Source organism: Cherax quadricarinatus, chromosome 77 (assembly GCF_038502225.1).
Source record: "Cherax quadricarinatus isolate ZL_2023a chromosome 77, ASM3850222v1, whole genome shotgun sequence".
Classification (NCBI taxonomy): domain Eukaryota; kingdom Metazoa; phylum Arthropoda; class Malacostraca; order Decapoda; family Parastacidae; genus Cherax; species Cherax quadricarinatus.
In genome coordinates this window covers 12,708,937-12,728,936 of record NC_091368.1, presented here as the reverse complement: position 1 = coordinate 12,728,936, position 20,000 = coordinate 12,708,937, and the positions used below count along the sequence as shown (strand labels likewise).

General features: G+C 40.6%; 1 protein-coding gene across 1 annotated transcript in view; it reads right to left on the bottom strand.

The window, feature by feature from the left end:
- The window catches only part of LOC138854995 (zwei Ig domain protein zig-8-like), a 159,561-nt gene that overhangs the window by 966 nt on the left and 138,595 nt on the right, over positions 1-20,000 (bottom strand). Inside the window, exons 7-8 of the mRNA XM_070101501.1 lie at positions 16,904-17,076; positions 14,155-14,288 (exon numbers count right to left, since the gene is read on the bottom strand). Coding sequence (XP_069957602.1) covers positions 14,155-14,288; positions 16,904-17,076 — 307 coding nt within the window. The remainder of the gene's footprint in view (positions 1-14,154; positions 14,289-16,903; positions 17,077-20,000) is intronic.

The window sequence follows — 20,000 nt, the reverse complement described above, 5'->3', positions numbered from 1 at the left end:
AGTGAATGGTCGTGTGTTGGGAAGAGGTGTGGGGTTAAATGATATAGAATCTAACACAAAGTGGGAGTTGTCACAGTTGCTCTTTTCTGATGACACTGTGCTTTTGGGAGATTCTGAAGAGAGGTTGCAGAGGTTGGTGGATGAGTTTGGTAGGGTATGTAAAAGAAGAAAATTAAAAGTGAATATAGGAAAGAGTAAGTTGATGAGGATGACAAAAAATTAGGTAACGAAAGATTGGATATCAGATTGGAGTGAGAGAGTATGGAGGAGGTGAATGTATTCAGATATTTATGAGAGGTCGTGTCAACATATGGGTCTATTAAAAAAAAGGTGAATTATAGACATGACTAGGGGAAAAAGGCGAGTGGTGCACTGAGGAGTCTGTGGAGACAAATAACTTTGTCCATGGAAGAAAAGAGGAGGATGTGGAGAGTATGGTTATACCAACGCTCTTATATGTGTATGAAGCATGGGTGGTCAATGTTGCGAAAATGAGAAGGCTGGAGGCAGTGGAGATGTTGTATCTGAGTGCAATGTGTGTGAATATAATGCAGAGAATTCGTAGTTTGGAAATTAGGAGGAGGTGTGAGAGTAACTAAACTATTATCTAGAGGGCTGAGGAGGAGTTGTTGAGGTGGTTCAAGCATGTAGATATGATAGAACAAAACAGAATGACTTTGAGAGTGTATAAATCTGTAGTGGAGGGAAGGCAGAGTAGGGGTCGGCCTAGGAAAGGTTGAAGGGAGGGGGTAAATGAGGTTTTGTGTGCGAAGGGGCTTGGGCTTTCAGCAAGCATGCGTAAGCATGTTAGATAGGAGCGAATGGAGACAAATGGTTTTTAGGACTTGATATGCTGTTGGAGTGTGAGCAAAGTAACATTTATGAAGGAATTCGGGAAAACCGGCAGGCTGACTTGAGTCTTGAAGATGGGAAATACAGTGCCGTCACTCTGAAGAAGGGGTGTCAATGTTGCAGTTTTATAACTGTAGTGTAGGCAAGCCTGTGGTAAGACAGTGATAGAATGTGTTAATAAAAATATAAAAAAAATATTGAAGACTGAGACACTTGTGCAACATATGGAAATCTTTACTGAAGAAACGTTTCGCCACTCAGTGGCTTTATCAGTCCATTACAAAACAGAACTTTGTGAGGAGAGGAGGAGTTTGAGGTAATCAGTCCCTCAGCTTGGAATTGATGTGTTCAGTGCATCAGTGCATCAGTGTATGCATTACTGCATAGGGCCGGAGAAGTGACTTGCATACTGTAGTCAGGTGAGTCGAAGCAGGAGGAGGCGGGATCACAGTGGAACCACTGTAGGTCTTTGTCCAGAGGTTGGACAAGTGTTGAAGAATTCCTTGCATAAAGAAATTCCTCAACAAAATATTGTTATTATAGTAGTTGTAGTAGAAGTAATAATAATAATTTGACTGGTTGAAAGGCAGTTACACATTCAACTTTTAAGTTGCAAAATAAATTGTTCAGGTTTCATCAAACAGGAGGAAATATTGTTTTACATATTTTCGAATATTTTGGTTCAGAATAGATAACTTACACACCAACGTATACATTTCAGTTACCAACTAGAAAGCTAAAAAAAATTGTGCTTAAGGTTTTAAGAGGTAAGCAGCTTTCAGCATGAGTGCGAGATTAAGAGTGAAACTAAGTTTACTCGGGGAACCAGAACATTAAAGCGGGAATAGCACCAATTTCGTGAAAAAAAAAATACTCATTTGTTGTGTATGAGAAAACCAGTCTATTTGAGTCTGAGCTTTCAAACTTCAGAGTAAATTTATGAATAAATTATGAACATAGTACCTAGCAAGGGCTCAAAAGTGGTATACCAGTTTCCATATTTTCATAATTAAGCGTTGATGCTATGTTCTCCAGCATTTTCCTGGCAGTCATTGCAAGGATCTCCTGAACAAAAGTTACCTTACACTTTAATCTGACACTGATTATGAACTGTGCTCCCCTCCAAATTTTTATGGCACATTTTTTGCAATTTTCAGCTTGTTACATAAAAATCCACTGAACTCGAGGCCAGTTGGTCTTTCTCCTCGTCCTTTGTACGGCATATGAACAAATCTCTCTCTCTCTCTCTCTCTCTCTCTCTCTCTCTCTCTCTCTCTCTCTATATATATATATATATATATATATATATATATATATATATATATATATATATATATATATATATATATAAATATATATATGTACATACATATATATATATATATATATATATATATATATATATATATATATATATATATATATATATATATATATATATATATACATAAATATGTCGTGCCGAATATGTAAAACTGGTCAATTAGCAAGAACTCATTTAAAATTAAGTTCTTTCTAAAATTTTCTCTTATACGTTTAAAGATATAATTTTTTTTCTTTAATGTTAATGAAAAAAAATTTTTTTAATTTTGCACCAAAAGAATCTTAGAAAACTTACATAACCTTATTATAAAAAGAACAATTTATTTTAGCCTAACCCAACTAAATATATTTTAAATACGTTTACAATAATTTAGTACTAAACAAACACAATCAAATATATTTTTTTTTCATTTGGTTCAGAATGATTTTTTTTTTTTGGCGAAATTATTGCACACACAAATTTTCACTTGTCCTATATGGCAAGATGAGCGTTGCTATTTAAGCCAAGATCGCAAGTTCTGCCTATTCGGCACGATATATATATATATATATATATATATATATATATATATATATATATATATATATATATATATATATATATATATATATATATATATATATATATATACATATATATATATATTTATATATATATATATATATATATATATATATATATATATATATATATATATATATATATATATATATATATATATATATATATATATATATATATTGGCAGTTTGGAGGGATATTGTGTGTCTTTATATGTGTATGCTTCTGGACTGTTGTATTCTGAGCACCTCTGCAAAAACAGTGATAATGTGCTAGTGTGGTGAAAGTGTTGAATGATGATGAAAGTATTTTCTTTTTGGGGATTTTCTTTCTTTTTATTTGGGTCACCCTGCCTCGGTGGGAAACGGCCGACTTGTTGAAAATATATATATATATATATATATATATATATATATATATATATATATATATATATATATATATATAGTTATATATATATTTAAATATATATATAACTATATATATATATATATAGATATATATATATGTATATATATATATATATATATATATATATATATATATATATATATATATATATATATATATATATATATATATATATATATATATATATATATATATATATACATATATATGTCGTGCCGAATATGTAAAACTGGTCAATTAGCAAGAACTTATTTAAAATAATGTCCTTTCTAAAATTTTCACTTATACGTTTAAAGATATATTTTTTTCATTAATGTTAATGTAAAAATCTTTAATTTTGCTCCCAAAGAATCTTAGAAAACTTACCTAACCTTATTATAAGAAGAACAATTTACTTTAGCCTAACCCAACTAAATATATTTTAGATTTGTTTACAATAATTTAATGTTAAACAAACACAGTGAAATATATTTTTTTCGTTAGGTTCAGAATGATTTTGGCGAAATTATTGCATACACAAATTTTCACTTGTCCTATACGGCAAAATGAGCGTTGCTATTTAAGCCAAGATCGCAAGTTCTGACTATTCGGCACGACATATATATATATATATATATATATATATATATATATATATATATATATATATATATATATATATATATATATATATATTTATATATATATATTTTTTTTTTTTTTCAACAAACCGGCCGGATCCCACCAAGGCAGGGTGGCCCAAAAAGAAAAACGAAAGTTTCTCTTTTTAAATTTATTAATTTATACGGGAGAAGGGGTTACTAGCCCCTTGCTCCCGGCATTTTAGTCTCCTCTTACAACACGCATGGCTTACGGAGGAAGAATTCTGTTCCAGTTCCCCATGGAGATAAGAGAAAATAAACAAGAACAAGAACTAGAAAGAAAATAGAAGAAAACCCAGAGAGGTGTGTATATATATATATATATATATGGTTGTACATGTATGTGTAGTGTGACCTAAGTGTAAGTAGAAGTAGCAAGACGTACCTGAAATCTTGCATGTTTATGAGACAGAAAAAAGGACTTCAGCAATCCTACGATTATGTAAGACAATCACAGGCTTTCGTTTTACACTCACTTGGCAGGACGGTAGTACCTCCCTGGGTGGTTGCTGTCTACCAACCTACTACCTAGGATATATATATATATATATATATATATATATATATATATATATATATATATGGGTGTGTGTATGAACTCAGATTAAGTTGTATGTAAATTGACAGTACGACGCTATACCGTCTAAGCTAACCCGGGATTCTAATAGCATGAATTCAGAGGTATTATTTACTGTTTATTTATATACAATAGGTTAAGTTAGGTAAGGTTAAATTTCTGGATAACGTTTGGTGAAAATATGAAAAAAAATATATGTGTCAGTCTCCAAAACAAGTTTTGGAAAAGTTCACTTTTCAAGGGAGTTCTGCCTATTCGGCAAGTTCGTCTGTTGAGGCGCGTCACACACACACACACACAGAGGATCAGGCGCGTATAACAGGAAGGGCACTGCAATGGATCAGAGAATACCTGACAGGGAGGCAACAACGAGTCATGTCACGGGATGAGATATCACAGTGGGCACCGGTGACGAGCGGGGTCCCACACGGGTCGGTCCTAGGACCAGTGCTATATTTGGTATGTGTGAATGACATGATGGAAGGGATAGACTCAGAGGTGGTTTAGAAAGATACGTAAGCAAACAGTATGACATATTTATTAGAAAACGTTTCGGTCCTGGGACCTTGATCAAGGTCCCAGGACCGAAACGTTTTCTAATAAATATGTCATAGTGTTTGCTTACGTGTCTTTCTAAACCAACTTGTCGGTATTTATTACCAAGGTTTATACCAGACTCAGAGGTGTCCCTGTTCGCAGATGATGTGAAGTTAATGAGGATTATTAAATCAGATGAGGATCAAGCAGGACTACAAAGAGACCTGGACAGGCTGGACACGTGGTCAAGCAACTGACTTCATGAATTCAACCCTGCCAAATGCAAAGTCATGAAGATCGGAGAAGGGCAAAGAAGACCGCAGACAGAGTATAGGCTAGGTGGCCAAAGACTGCAAACCTCGCTCAAGGAGAAAGATCTTGGGGTGACCATAACACCGAGCATGTCTCCGCAGGCACACATCAACCAGATAACTGCTGCAGCATATATGCGCCTGGCAAACCTGAGAATAGCATTCCGATACCTTAGTAAGGAATCGTTCAAGACACTGCACACTGTGTACGTCAGGCCCATACTGGAGTATGCAGCACCAGTTTGGAACCCACACCTGGTCAAGCACGTCACGAAATTAGAGAAAGTGCAAAGGTTTGCAACAAGGCTAGTTCCAGAGCTCAGGGGTATGTCCTACGAAGAAAGGTTGAGGGAAATCGAACTGATGACATTGGAGGACAGGAGGGTCTGGGGAGACATGATAACGATATACAAAATACTGCATGGAATAGATAAGGTGGACAGAAACAGGTTGTTCCAGAGAGGGGACACAGATACAAGGGGTCACAATTGGAAGCTGAAGACTCAGACGAGTCAGAGGAATGTTAGGAAGTATTTTTTCAGTCATAGATTCGTCAGGAAGCGGAATAGCCTAGCAAGTAATGTAGTGGAGGCAGGAACCATACATAGCTTTAAGACGAGGTATGACAAAACTCAGGAAGCAGAGAAAGAGAGAGAGGACCTAGTAGAGATCAGTGAAGATGGCGGGACCAGGAGCTGAGTTACATTAGCCATCTTCCACATATCAAACACTACACCTGTTTGAAGAGATAAATTAAAAATATTAGTTAATGGTTCACAGAGTTCTCGACCCCTGCAACCACAATTAGGTGGGTATACACACACACACACACACACACACACACACACACATACACACACACAAACACACACACACACACACAAACACAAACACACACATTCTCTCTGTCTCTCTCTCTCCCTCTCTCTCTCTTACTGTCTTACCCTCCCACTCTCACTCTCACTGTCTCACTTTCGCACTCTCTCCTACTGTGTCACTCACCCACTCTCTCACTCTCTCTTACTGTCTCACTTTCCCACTCTCATTCTCACACTCTTACTGTCTCACAGTCCCACTCACTCTCTCTCTCTCTCTCTCTCTCCCTCTCGCTCTGTTGTTCTCCTATTCATCATATTCCTCCTCTTCCTCCTCCTCCTCCTCCTCCTCCTCCCCCTACTCCCTCCAACTTCTCTTTCTCCCACTCCCTCCCTATCACCTTTGACTTCCTTTCCCTATCTCTTCTCTCTCTCTCTCTCTCTTTCTTTTTTTTTTTTTACACAGGGTTTGACAAGGTTAAGGATCCCTAGCTTTATTGACAAGCTATTTACAGGTTAAGGATTCCTAACTTTATTGGCAAGCTAAGAGCTGTTACCTACATCAGCTCATTTGAAAGCATTTTTATTGTTATGAGACATACAAGTAGGGAACAGGATGAAGTTGGAGCCATCTGTGGGCCAGAATTTTCATTTGATCAACTGACTTTATCTCGTTGACATCTTTATGCTGTACGAATGTGTTCCATACTCGAGTTATCCTGGGTATATAGGATCTCAGATGGAGTGAAGTTCTGGAGAAGGGTACAGCCAGAGTGAAGTTGCTGCTTTCTGTCCGTCTTGTGGCATAAAAGCTTGTTTCACGCTGTCCTCGAAGTGGATCCAAGTGTGGTACTTTGACAATATTGGCCTTGTACATAACAGTAAGGCCACCCACATCCCTCCTGTGTTGAAGGCTCTGCTGAAATGACAGATCTATCCAGGATGGGTCCAGGCGAGAAATGAGACGTCTTGCTCTGTTCTCTACTCTGTCAAGCAGTCGCAGATGAGAGGGGGGGGGGCAGGCAAACCAAGAAAGTGGAGCATACTCAAGGTGCGAGCGTACTTGTGCCTCGTACAGAATCTTGCAACCCCTACTGTCAAGTAGAGGCGAGATACGGCGAAGTGCTGTAAGCTTCCTGGCTGCCTTGTTTGCAAGATTTACAACATGGTTCTTCTTGGTTAGTTTGGAGTCAAATTTCACCCCAAGGATACCAACACCCTCCCATTCATCCTTACTACTGCACCAGCATTACCATCATGGTGCCTAGAGACGATCATCATTTGCGTTTTCTCGGGTGCAAATGTTACTTGCCATCTATTTCCCCAAGCTGATATAGCTCTCAGCTGGTGATTGATGTAGCTTAGAGCAGTTGGCATTTCTTCTCTTGGATAAGTGAATGTCAGTGTGCAGTCGTCTGCATATGCATGTGATTCTGGGATGAGATGAAGAAGGTCGTTGAAGTAGACATTCCATAACAATGGTCCCAGCACGCTTCCTTGTGGAACACTTGCCCCAATAGGATGTCTTGCTGATTCCGTTCCATTGAGAACTATACTTAGAGATCTACCATGAAGGTAATCACTGAGGAGACAGCGTAGAGCCTGCAATTCCCAGTGCTTGAAGTTTTGCTAAGAGGCCCTGGTGCCACACCCGGTCGAAAGCACCAGCAATGTCCAGTGCTACCACACAGCTGACTTTGGATTCATCCAGTGACTGGTGCCACTTAGTGGAGAGGTCTAACAACAGATCAGCAGCAGAGTAACCTTTCCTGAAGCCATATTGACAATCTCTCTCTCTCTTTCTCTCTCTCTCTCTCTCTCTCTCTCTCTCTCTCTCTCTCTCTCTCTCTCTCTCTCTCTCTCTCTCTCTCTCTCTCTCTCTCTCTCTCTCTCTCTCTCTCTCTCACTCTCTCTCCCTCTCTCTCTCTCTCTCTTTCTCTCTCTCTTTCTCTCTCTCTCTTTCCTTTTTTTCTCTCCCTTCCCCATTCTCCCTCTCTCCCTTTTATCTTCTCTCTCCTTCCTTTCCCCCTTCTCTCTTTCTTCCTCTGCCCCCCTTCCCACTGTCTCTCCATCTTCTTATCACTCTCTCTGCCCCTCTCCCTCCCTCTCCTCATCTCTCTTTCCCTCACAACCGCCCCCACACATATGCACATGCGCACACACTACAGCACCTAACCCATTAAAAATGTAATGGGGGCTCAGAGGGATCAGAGGAAGAGGGTCCTGGGACAGAAGAATGGATGGAAGAGCAATGAAAAAGGATGGAACAAGAGTGGGTGAGAAAACTAGGTGAGCTTTATATAAAAATGGAGAAGAGGATGGAGGCAGAGAAGAAGAAATGGTAGTCACAAGCCGAAGTTGCAGAAGCTAGGATAGAGGCTGTAGAATATGAGGTAAATATGCTGAAGTGAGCTACAGGGCTATTGCCCTGAGGACACATGGCATCCGAAGCAAGTACACCCCTACTGACAGAGGAGCCCAATGGAAAGGAAGGAGACATGACTAATGCAAAGGTCCTATCACACCACCAAGAAGGGCTGAGGAATGAAGGGGGAAAGCTGTTGCAAACAGGGTTAAGAGTATGTGAGAGGGGAGAAGGTAGAGAAGGTGACAGGTCCCATGCAGAGGCTCGACCATGCCACCAAGAGTTAAAGGAAAAAGTAAGGGAGGCAATGGCTTTGTACAAATGGGACCCAGAGATAAAGAGAGAAAGGCAATGGGAGGAGGAGAGGAAAAAATAAGTGTTTATTCATGGGTTTCAGGAGAGCAAAGGGAGGATTCACAATGAAAGATGGTAGAAAGAAAAACAGGAGATTGAAAACATCATCAAAGAATTAGGTGAGGAGGACATGACTGATATAGTAAATTTTAAGAGAATAGGGGGGTTCTTGAAGGGAAGAAATAGGCCAATCAAACTCATTTTCAAGAATGAAACCGTGCCAAACAGGATCCTGGAAGAGAAACCATGCCATATGGAATCATCAACATGCAAGAGGATGTTCCTAGACCACGACAGAACAAGAACAGAATGACAACAGTTGACAAAAAGGACACAGAAACAAAAGAGACTAGGTAGAGAGACAAGGACAGAGTCAAAATTGGACAAAGAGAGCAGGATATAGCAACACACAACCACTCTCAAAACTCCACAGCTACACATGCTATCCCAACACAACCCACAATCCACACTTACAGCCCCCACTCCACACTATGCAGTAGAATCCCACAGCACACTTCCGGGTCCCCCACTCCCACAGACCTCCCAGAACACAGTGCTGGAGAGGAAACTGAAGGTATGGAACACCAACGATGATAGAATAACGAATAAGTGGGAAGAGTAGCACGAAAGAGTCAAAGAGGCGTCACCGGACATCATAGCTCTCACAGAAACCAAGCTCACAGGAATGATAATAGATGTCATTTTTCCAGTGGGATATCAGATCTTGAGAAAAACAGATGGAACAGAGGGTTGGAGGAGTGACACTGCTCATGAAAAACCTATGGAATTTTGATGAGCTAAAGAGAGGAGACAGAGGAGAAGCCAGAGACTACATAATAGGAACGCTTCACTCTGGAGGTCCCAAGGTGGTAATTGCAGAGATGTATAACCCATCACAGAACAGCAGAAAGTCAAGGAAAGAGTATGATGAGAGTAACAGAGCGATGGTTAACACACTGGCTGAAGTGGCCAGAAGGGCTCATGGGAGCAGAGCAAAGCTGCTGATTGCAGGTGACTTCAGTAACAAGGAAACTGACTGGGAGAACATGGAGTCACATGGGGGAACAGAAACATGGAGGGCTAAGATGATGGAGGTGGTACTGGAAAACCTCATGTACCAACACGTAAGGGACACTACCAGAGAGAGAGGAGAAAGTGAACCAGCAAGACTGGACCTAGTATTCACCTTGAGTAGTGCAGATACTGAGGACATAACATATGAAAGACCCATCTTGGCCAGTGACCACGTGGTTCTGAGCTTCGAATACATAGTAGAGTTATACGTGGAGAGGGAAGTAGGAAGGGCAAGACGAATGAAGAGTGGACTACACAGTCATAAAGAATTTCCTGCACAGGGTTCAGTGGGACAGAGAACTGACAGGGAAATCAGTATATGAGATGATGTGACAATATGCAAGGAAGCTGAGGAGAGGTCTGTACACATGGGTAACAGTTGTAATGAGAAGGCCAGGATGAGCCCTTAGTTCACCCTAAGGTGTAGAGAGGCGAAAACCAAGTGTGCTACCGAATGGAAGAAGTATAGAAGGCAAAGTACCTAGGAGAATAAGGAGAGCATTCGTAGAGCCAGAAATGAATATACACAGGTAAGAAGGCAGGGGCAACGACAATTCGAAAATGACATAGTAGCGAAAAATAAATCTGACCCCAAGGTGTTGTACAGCCATATCACGAGAAAAACAGTCAAGGACCAGATAATCAGGCTGAGGAAGGAAAGAGGGAAGATCACAAGAAAGGACTGTGAAGTATATGAGGAGCTCAACATAACATTCAAAGAAGTGTTCACAGAGTAGACAAAAGGAACTCCAGAAAGACAGAGGGGTGGGGTAAACGATGAAGTGTTGGACACAATACATACAACTGAGGAAGAAATGAAGAGGCTGCTAAGCGAGCTAGATACCTCAAAGGCAACGGGGCCGGATACCATCTCTCCATGGGTTATGAGAGAGGGAGCAGAGGCGCTGTATGTACCACTAAAAACAATCTTCAACACATCTATCGAAACAGGGCGATTATCTGAGGTATGGAGGACACCAAATGTAGTCCCAATTTTTAAAAAAGGAGACAGACACGAAGCATTAGACTGCAGACCAGTGTCATTGAAATGTATAATATGAAAAGTCATGGAGAAGATTATCAAGAGAAGAGAGGTGAAGCACCTAGAAAAAACTGAGCTTATCAACGACAACGAGCATAGTTTCATGGATGGAAATCTTATGTCTCATACCTACTGGAGACATACGACAATGTATGACAAGAGAGAGAGAGCGAGGGGTGGATAGGCTGTGTTTTTTTGGACTGCAAGAAGGAGGTTGACACAGTCCCACATGAGAGAATAGTGCAAAAACTAGAGCATCGTGCATGTATAACACTATTTGACAGGAAGGCAACTACGAGTCATGGTACGTGACGAGGTGTCAGAGTGGGCGCCTGTGACGAATGGGGTTCCACAGGGGTTCAGTCCTAGGGCTGGTGATCTTTCTGGTATATGTGAATGACATGATGAAAGGGTTACACATAGACTATGTGAAGCTAATGAGGAGAATTGATTCGGATGAGAATCAGATAGGACTGTAAAGGGATCTGGACAGGCTGTAAGCCTGGTCTAGCTACTGGCTCCTCGAGTTTAACCCCATCAAGTCCAAAGTGATGAAGATTGGTCAAGGTCAAAGAAGACTGAAGAGAGAGTACAGGCTAGGGGGCTAAAGACAGCAAAATTCACTCAATGAAAATTATATTAGGGTGAGTGTAACACCGAACACATCTCCTGAGGAACACATTTACCAAATAATTGCTCTGGCATATGGGCGCCTGACAAACCAAACAATAGTGTTCCGACATCTCAGTAAGGAATCGTTCAAAACGCTGTGCACCATTGTCGTTAGAGGTGTACTGGAGTATGCAGCACCAGTTTGGAACCCACATCTTGTCCAGTACGTCATGAAATTAGAGAAAGTGCATTGATTTGCACTTTCTCCAGGTAGGAGAGGAAAACACAAAACATGGTAATTAGAGACAGGACGGAGGTGCCAGACGCTACCAGAAAATCAAGATCTACCAACCGCCAACCAGGTGATGAAAGCAAAACCCATTTTCTCCCTTCTCTTAAATCTCTCTAACATAATTAATGGTCTAGATACTTTCTTTGTTCATTTTCCTATTTTCACGTCCCCTCACACTTGTATTTCTTCATTTACTCCTTTCTTTCTTCACTCCAGCTCTGATGATAACACCTATTACTGTTCCTCTCAGGCTACCCTCAGTAATCCCCTTTCACACTCTCTAGATATTTAAATTATCTCACTGTGAAATACGCAAAGGGGTATCTCACAGTGAGATACAGTTCAGTGCATACTAACTCTCTCTCTCTCTCTCTCTCACACACACACACACACACACACACATACACACACACACACACACACACACACACACACACACACACACACACACACACACACACACACACACACACACACACACACACACACACACACACATACATGTACACACACAAGCAGCACACACACACATTACAAAACCTAACCTGTCTATGTGTCTCTCCCTCTCCCGCTTCCCTCCTTCCCACTCTCTCTTCCCCTCTTTATCACTCTATCCCCATCTTTCTCCCCTTTACAATTCCCACACCCCAGCACACTCATACAAACAGCACACACACACATTACAACACCTAACTCATAGAAAAAATGGTGGCTCAGTAGGGAAGTCGAAGGCACAGGGACTAGAGGAAAATGGTTCTGTTAAGGAACAATGGATAGAAGAGCAATGTAAAAGGATGGAACAGAGGTGGGAGAGCAAACTAGGTGAGCTCTCTGTATAAATGGAGAAGAGGATGGAGGTAGAGGAAAAAAAATGGGAGTCACAAGCTGAAGCCGTAGAAGTCAGAATAGAGGTTCTAGAATATGAGGTAAATATGCTGAAGCGAGTTAGAGGGCTATTGCCCAGAGCAGACAGCATCTGAAACAGGTACACCCCTAGTGAACAAGGAGCCCATCAGAAAGGAAGGAGACATGACTTATTCAAAGGCCTCATCAGTCCACCAAGCAGGGCCGAGGATGGAAGGGCAAGAGCAGTTGGGAGCAGGGATAGCAGTAAGGGAGGAGGGGGGGAGAAGGTGGAGACGGATATAGGTCCCATGCAGAGGCACCACCATGCTACTAAGAATTACAGGAAAAAAAAGAGAGACAATGGCAATGTACAAATGGGACCCTGATGCACAGAGGGAAAAGCAATGGGAGGAGAAGAGGGAGAAGTCAGTGTCTGTTCATGGGCTTCAGGAGAGTGAGGGGAGGACACACAATGAAAGACGTCAGGAAAATAACCAGGAGATTGAGAACATCATCAAAGAAATAGGCAAAGAGAACATGATTGAGAATGAAGGGTTAGCTGAGGGTGAGAAATCAGCCAGTGAAATTGATTTTCAATGCAGAAGCGGTGCAGAACAGGATCCTGCAAGAGAAACCACAACTGAAGGAATCGTCAGCATACAAGAGGGTGTTCCCAGACCGAGACAGATCAAGAACAGAAAGACAGCAGCTGAGGGAGAGGACACAGAAGCGAAAGGGGCTAGGAAGAGTGACAAGCAACCAGAGCATGGCAAACCAACAAGTGCAAGCACACACAGAACCACCTCAAGAACCCCACAACCCAAGATGCTATCCCAACACAAATCACAATCCACACTTACAGCCCCCACCCCACACTACGCTGTAGAATCCCACAGCATGCTGCCAGGTACCCCACCCAAACAGACCCCTGAAAACACAGTGTTGAAGAGGAAACTAAAGGTATGGTATACCTCTGCTAATGGAATAACGAATAAGTGGGAGGAGTGGCACGAGAGAATCAAAGAGCCATCACCGGAAACCAAGCTCGCAGGAATGATAACAGATGCCATCTTTCCAACAGGATATCAGATCCAGAGGAAAGACAGAGGGATTAGAGGGGTGGAGGACGAGTCCCGGAGCTAAGGGGTATGTCCTACAAGGAGAGGTTAGGAGAACTCGACGACACTTGAAGACAGGAGGAACAGGGAGCACATGAAAATGTGGACAGAGACAAGATGTTCCAGAGATGGGATACAGCAACAAGGAGTCACAGTTGGCAGATAAAAATCTCAGATGAGTCACAGGGATGTAAGGAAGTTTTTTCTTGGCCATAGAGTTGTCATGAAGTGGAAAATGAGGTACAGGAGGCAGGTACCATACATAGCTTTAAGAAGAGGTATGATAAAACTCATGGAGCTGGGAAAGAGTGACCTAGTAGCGATCAATGAAGAGGCGGAACCAGGAGCTATGACTCTACCCCTGCAATCATAATTAAGTGAGTACAGTTAGGTGAGTACAAAGTGAATGGGATTTATATTAACTCACCTTCTTGCACATGAACCAGCACTGTGGCAGGGTGGGAGCCGTCCGGCACGCAAGAGTACATACCAGAATCTCCACGACCCACCGAAGTCACCACCAATTGTGTGAGCGTCTCACCACGACCACGGTCAATCTGGTCACCGGAAAATGTTGGATACCATATTAAATTACCACCTTTTTGTGCACGTTGTTCACTCCAGTTGCACATCACTTGTTCAACCTAATCAAAAAACATTTTGTTCCCAAAAATCTTTATTAAATTAAATATTTAGTGTAAACTTGAGATACAAGATTCGGTGTATATAGTGTATGTTTCCTGTAGCTTATTAATATTAAGTTAAGTAATGTCTTATCATATTCATATGATAAGCAGGATCGCAGATGACAAAGGTTTTAGGAAGGACAGAAGACGTGTAGATCAAGAGTTTACACTGAAGCATGTGAGTGAAAAGTATTTAAATAAGAATAAAGTTATCGTTACATTTAATGATTTGGAAAAGGCATATGCTAGGGTAGTTACGGAATCAATGTTGCAAGTGTATGGAATTGGTTGTAGGTTACTGAAAGTACTTAATAGTTTTTACTAGGATAGTAAATCTCAGGTTAGGTAATGAAGTAAAGATGGAAATTATTGCCAAGTAAAAGTACGTTTTAAATTCGAATGCATATTGACCCCCGATACCCTCTCCAGGTATACTACAGGTAACTCATCCTGTCCACAGAATCCTTCATCCCCAGCACCAGAAGTACAGACTGTAACCCTATTCGTCCTGTACCTATCACAGCATAAACGATCGCTATATTTGACCTGAGAAACTCCAGCATCAAGAATGGGCATCCCTAGATTGTTCTGCAGGGCCTCGTCATCCTGGTTTGTTGTTGGGTTAAATGTTCTGCATTAATTTTAGACTATAGCAAACGAATTTGTGATTTTTCCCAGCTTTTATACTCCTAATCCTAAGTTTAAGGGTAATACCAATAGACCCCTGGATATCTTCAAGAGGGAGCTAGACAGGCTGCTTAAGTCAGTACCTGACCAGCCGGGTTGTATATCAGCCAGACTGTAGAAACATTCTGGCTGATCAGGCCGTGATCCACCGCGAGGACTGGTCATCGACCGAGCCCCGGGGGCGCTGACCCCCGGAACACTCTTCAGGTAGATTCTAGTAGTAGTGCGTTTCCTCTCCGTCACTGTCCAGCTACTTTTTTTATGGTCATTTTCTTGAAGGACTTGCAAATCCAATTCTCTTCTCTTAGCCCCTTTATCACTTGGACAGTCTCCTTCCGATCCCCTACACTTAATAGTACAGCAGTATCAGAGTAAACATCCTTACTCTACACAAATAATCCGCAATAAACGTCTTGGTAAGCTTTTATCGCATATGTGTGTGTTATTAGTGTATTGTTCCAGTCACGGTATTGTGACTTTTTATTCTTTATCGTTACTTTAATATACAGTAGGGACATCTTCACAGGAAGGATCAGTTCGCCACTTGTTAGCATTTTTTTCTAATGCCAATAATTATGGGCCTCAGAGGGAGGTTGGTTTCGAGTGTTAGGAAGCTCATATATTCTTAGGAGTCACTAAGAATAAAGTAAATAGAATATTTCTGGCTTCTTTGTGTCAGTTTGAGAACTATAAAGATTTAAGTGTTTTAAGAACGGTGAATAAATTTAGCATCTTGGATATGCACTCTGCTTGGTTGTGGATTATCACCTAGCGTCCTTTGTCATCAATGGTGATAAAAATGTAATCTTTGACAAAGAGTTTAAGGGCAAAGAAGTGTCGATGCTTCAGTTCCGACTGTTTTTCTGATGGCTACATCTATGACTCGTGGAATAATGCTCATTTTGAAAAAAAATTCCCATAAGTTAGATAACTTCCCGTTTACAGTCCTACCTAATAGTAAATTACTAAATAATGTTTGCAACCACAATCATGGATCTTACCGTCAAAAAAAAAAAAAAATAAATAAAGAACATGTCGATATTAAAGGCAGTGTATACACGATGCTTTAACAAAATTTTCATAGGAGAAACAGCTAGAGTCTGGGCACACATAACTAATCACAAATATTCCTGTCGTATTGATGATCTCGCTATTGCATGTATGATAAATAACAATAACTATGTACATCTAATTGACTGGAAAGCTGCCAGACTTATCTACAAATAAGAAAAGCTGCAAAAAAATCTTTATCTTGCATCAGCAGTTGTCAGTTTAGGTAATACAGTTGTGCAGAGCTCAACTGGTGATGTTCGTCTCAAATTTATAACAAAACGGATTCTGGTCTGCAAGGAGAAAACCATTGTGCTCCACACGTCTCGCGTACATTACATCTGTCCTACTTTACTATATTTACCTATGCTTTTTCTATTAGTATTTATTGGATTGAAAAAAAAAACTCCCGATGAGCTAGATAAAAGTTTCGAAATACTCCACATATGTACACTTTATACCGGTGTAATAATATTGACTCCAGACATCCGATATTAGTTTCCTGGTATAACTGGAGCAGTGTAAAAGAGAAAACTATTAAATCATTTACATTTTCTTCCAGTTATTACCCCTAGTAACTTAGGAGAAAATACTTAAGTTTTACGAGGCTGCAAAGCATGATATCTTGTAATAGTACACCTAAGAATGATTTGAACTTTAGAGAGCAGTTGAGGTTGTATGAAAAATATTATACCGTACAGAGAACTGTGGAAATAAACATCTAGTGCTCGGAACGTAAGATAACCCACCTGGAGATCGACTCCGCCCCTGGGGGAGTTATAGTCGACGAGGCTGGTATCGTGATACCAGTATACCAGTGTGGAGGGTGCACCAGACGACGTCACTAAACAGGTGAGAGTGAGGGAGGAGCCTTCCTCTATGTACAGCTCCCGTGGTCCTTGTATTTCCACCTTGAGATGACCTAGGATTATATAAGGCGAGGATGGTATTTAAATACACTAATTCATTTGGTTTGTTGAAGTTTTGAGGGAAATTATATGGCCCCATTTCACCTGAACAGCTTTTGTAAAGAAATGGGTTAGGCGCCCATACTTATTTGGGATATGGTAGCAAGGTACTCAATAGCAAAGTACTCAACAGCAAAGTACTCAGTACTTTGCTGTTGAGTGTGCATTTTCGAATCCTGCTGTGGACTGAACTTGCCTAATGGGCCGAACTGCTTTAAAAAATAAATTTAATCCAAAAAAATTACTTTTCGTAATGACAGATAATTTTTTCATTAACAATAATATAAAGATTTTTTATTTTTGGACCAAACGTAAATTAGAAACCTCACCAAACCGAATTTAAACTAGAGTAATTGTTTTGCTAAATTCTTTTATGTATAGCACATGTCAGTTTAAATTGATCTAATATTACTTATTTTTTTTATTAACACACTGGCCGATTCCCACCAAGGCAGGGTGGCCCGAAAAAGAAAAACTTTCACCATCATTCACTCCATCACTGTCTTGCCAGAAGGGTGCTTTACACTACAGTTTTTTAAACTGCAACAATAACACCCCTCCAGAGTGGAGGCACTGTACTTCCCATCTCCAGGACTCAAGTCCGGCCTGCCGGTTTCCCTGAATCCCTTCATAAATGTTACTTTACTCACACTCCAACAGCACGTCAAGTATTAAAACCCATTTGTATCCATTCACTCCTATCAAACACGCTCACGCATGCCCGCTGGAAGTCCAAGTCCCTCGCACACAAAACCTCCTTTACCTCCTCCCTCCAACCTTTCCTAGGCGGACCCCTACCCCGCCTTACTTCCGCTACAGACTGATACACACTTGAAGTCATTCTGTTTCGCTCCATTCTCTCTACATGTCCGAACCACCTAAACAACCCTTCCACAGCCCTCTGGACTGCAGTTCTGGCAATCCCGCACCTCCTCCTAACTTCCAAACTACGAATTCTCTGCATTATATTCACACCACACATTGCCCTCAGACATGACATTTCCACTGCCTCCAGCCTTCTCCTCGCTGCAACATTCATCACCGATGCTTCACACCCATATAAGAGCGTTGGAAAACTATACTCTCGTACATTCCCCTCTTTGCCTCCAAGAACAAAGTTCTTTGCCTCCACAGACTATTAAGTGCACCGCTCACCCTTTTCCCCTCATCAATTCTATGATTCACCTCATCTTTCATAGACCCATCCGCTGACACGTCCACTCCCAAATATCTGAATACATTCACCTCCTCCTTACTCTCTCCCTCCAATCTGATATCCAATCTTTCATCACCTAATATTTTTGCTATCCTAATAACCTTACTCTTTCCTGTATTCACTTTTAATATTCTTCTTTTACATGCCCTACCAAATTCATCCACCAACCTCTGCAACTTCTCTTCAGAATCTCCCAAGAGCACAGTGTCATCAGCAAAGAGCAACTGCGACAACTCCCACTTTATGTGTGATTCTTTATCTTTTAACTCCACGCCTCTTGCCAAGACCCTCGCATTTACTTCTCTTACAACCCCATCTATAAATACATTAAACAACCACGGTGACATCAAACATCCTTGTCTAAGGCCTACTTTTACTGGGAAATAATTTCCCTCTTTCCTACATACTCTAACTTGAGCCTCACTATCCTCGTAAAAACTCTTCACTGCTTTCAGTAACCTATCTCATATACCACACATCTGCAACATCTGCCACATTACCCCCCTATCCACCCTGTCATACGCCTTTTCCAAATCCATAAATGTCACAAAAAACTCTTTAGCCTTATCTAAATACTGTTCACTTATATGTTTCACTTTAAACACCTTGTCCACACACCCCCTACCTTTCCTAAAGCCTCCTTGTTCATCTGCTATCCTATTCTCCGTCTTACTCTTATTTCTTTCAATAATAACTCTACCATACACTTTACCAGGTATACTCAACAGACTTATCCCCCTATAATTTTTACACTCTCTTTTGTCCTTTATATATATATATATATATATATATATATATATATATATATATATATATATATAACACACTGGCCGATTCCCACCAAGGCAGGGTGGCCCGAAAAAGAAAAACTTTCACCATCATTCACTCCATCACTGTCTTGCCAGAAGGGTGCTTTACACTACAGTTTTTAAACTGCAACATTAACACCCCTCCTTCAGAGTGCAGGCACTGTATATATATATATATATATATATATATATATATATATATATATATATATATATATATATATATATATATATATATATATATATATATATATATATATATATTATTTATTATTATTTTTTTTTTATTATCACACTGGCCGATTCCCACCAAGGCAGGGTGGCCCGAAAAAGAAAAACTTTCACCATCATTCACTCCATCACTGTCTTGCCAGAAGGGTGCTTTACACTACAGTTATTAAACTGCAACATTAACATCCCTCCTTCAGAGTGCAGGCACTGTACTTCCCATCTCCAGGACTCAAGTCCGGCCTGCCGGTTTCCCTGAATCCCTTCATAAATGTTACTTTGCTCACACTCCAACAGCACGTCAAGTATTAAAAACCATTTGTCTCCATTCACTCCTATCAAACACGCTCATGCATGCCTGCTGGAAGTCCAAGCCCCTCGCACACAAAACCTCCTTTACCCCCTTCCTCCAACCTTTCCTAGGCCGACCCCTACCCCGCCTTCCTTCCACTACAGACTGATACACTCTTGAAGTCATTCTGTTTCGCTCCATTCTCTCTACATGTCCGAACCACCTCAACAACCCTTCCTCAGCCCTCTGGACAACAGTTTTGGTAATCCCGCACCTCCTCCTAACTTCCAAACTACGAATTCTCTGCATTATATTAACACCACACATTGCCCT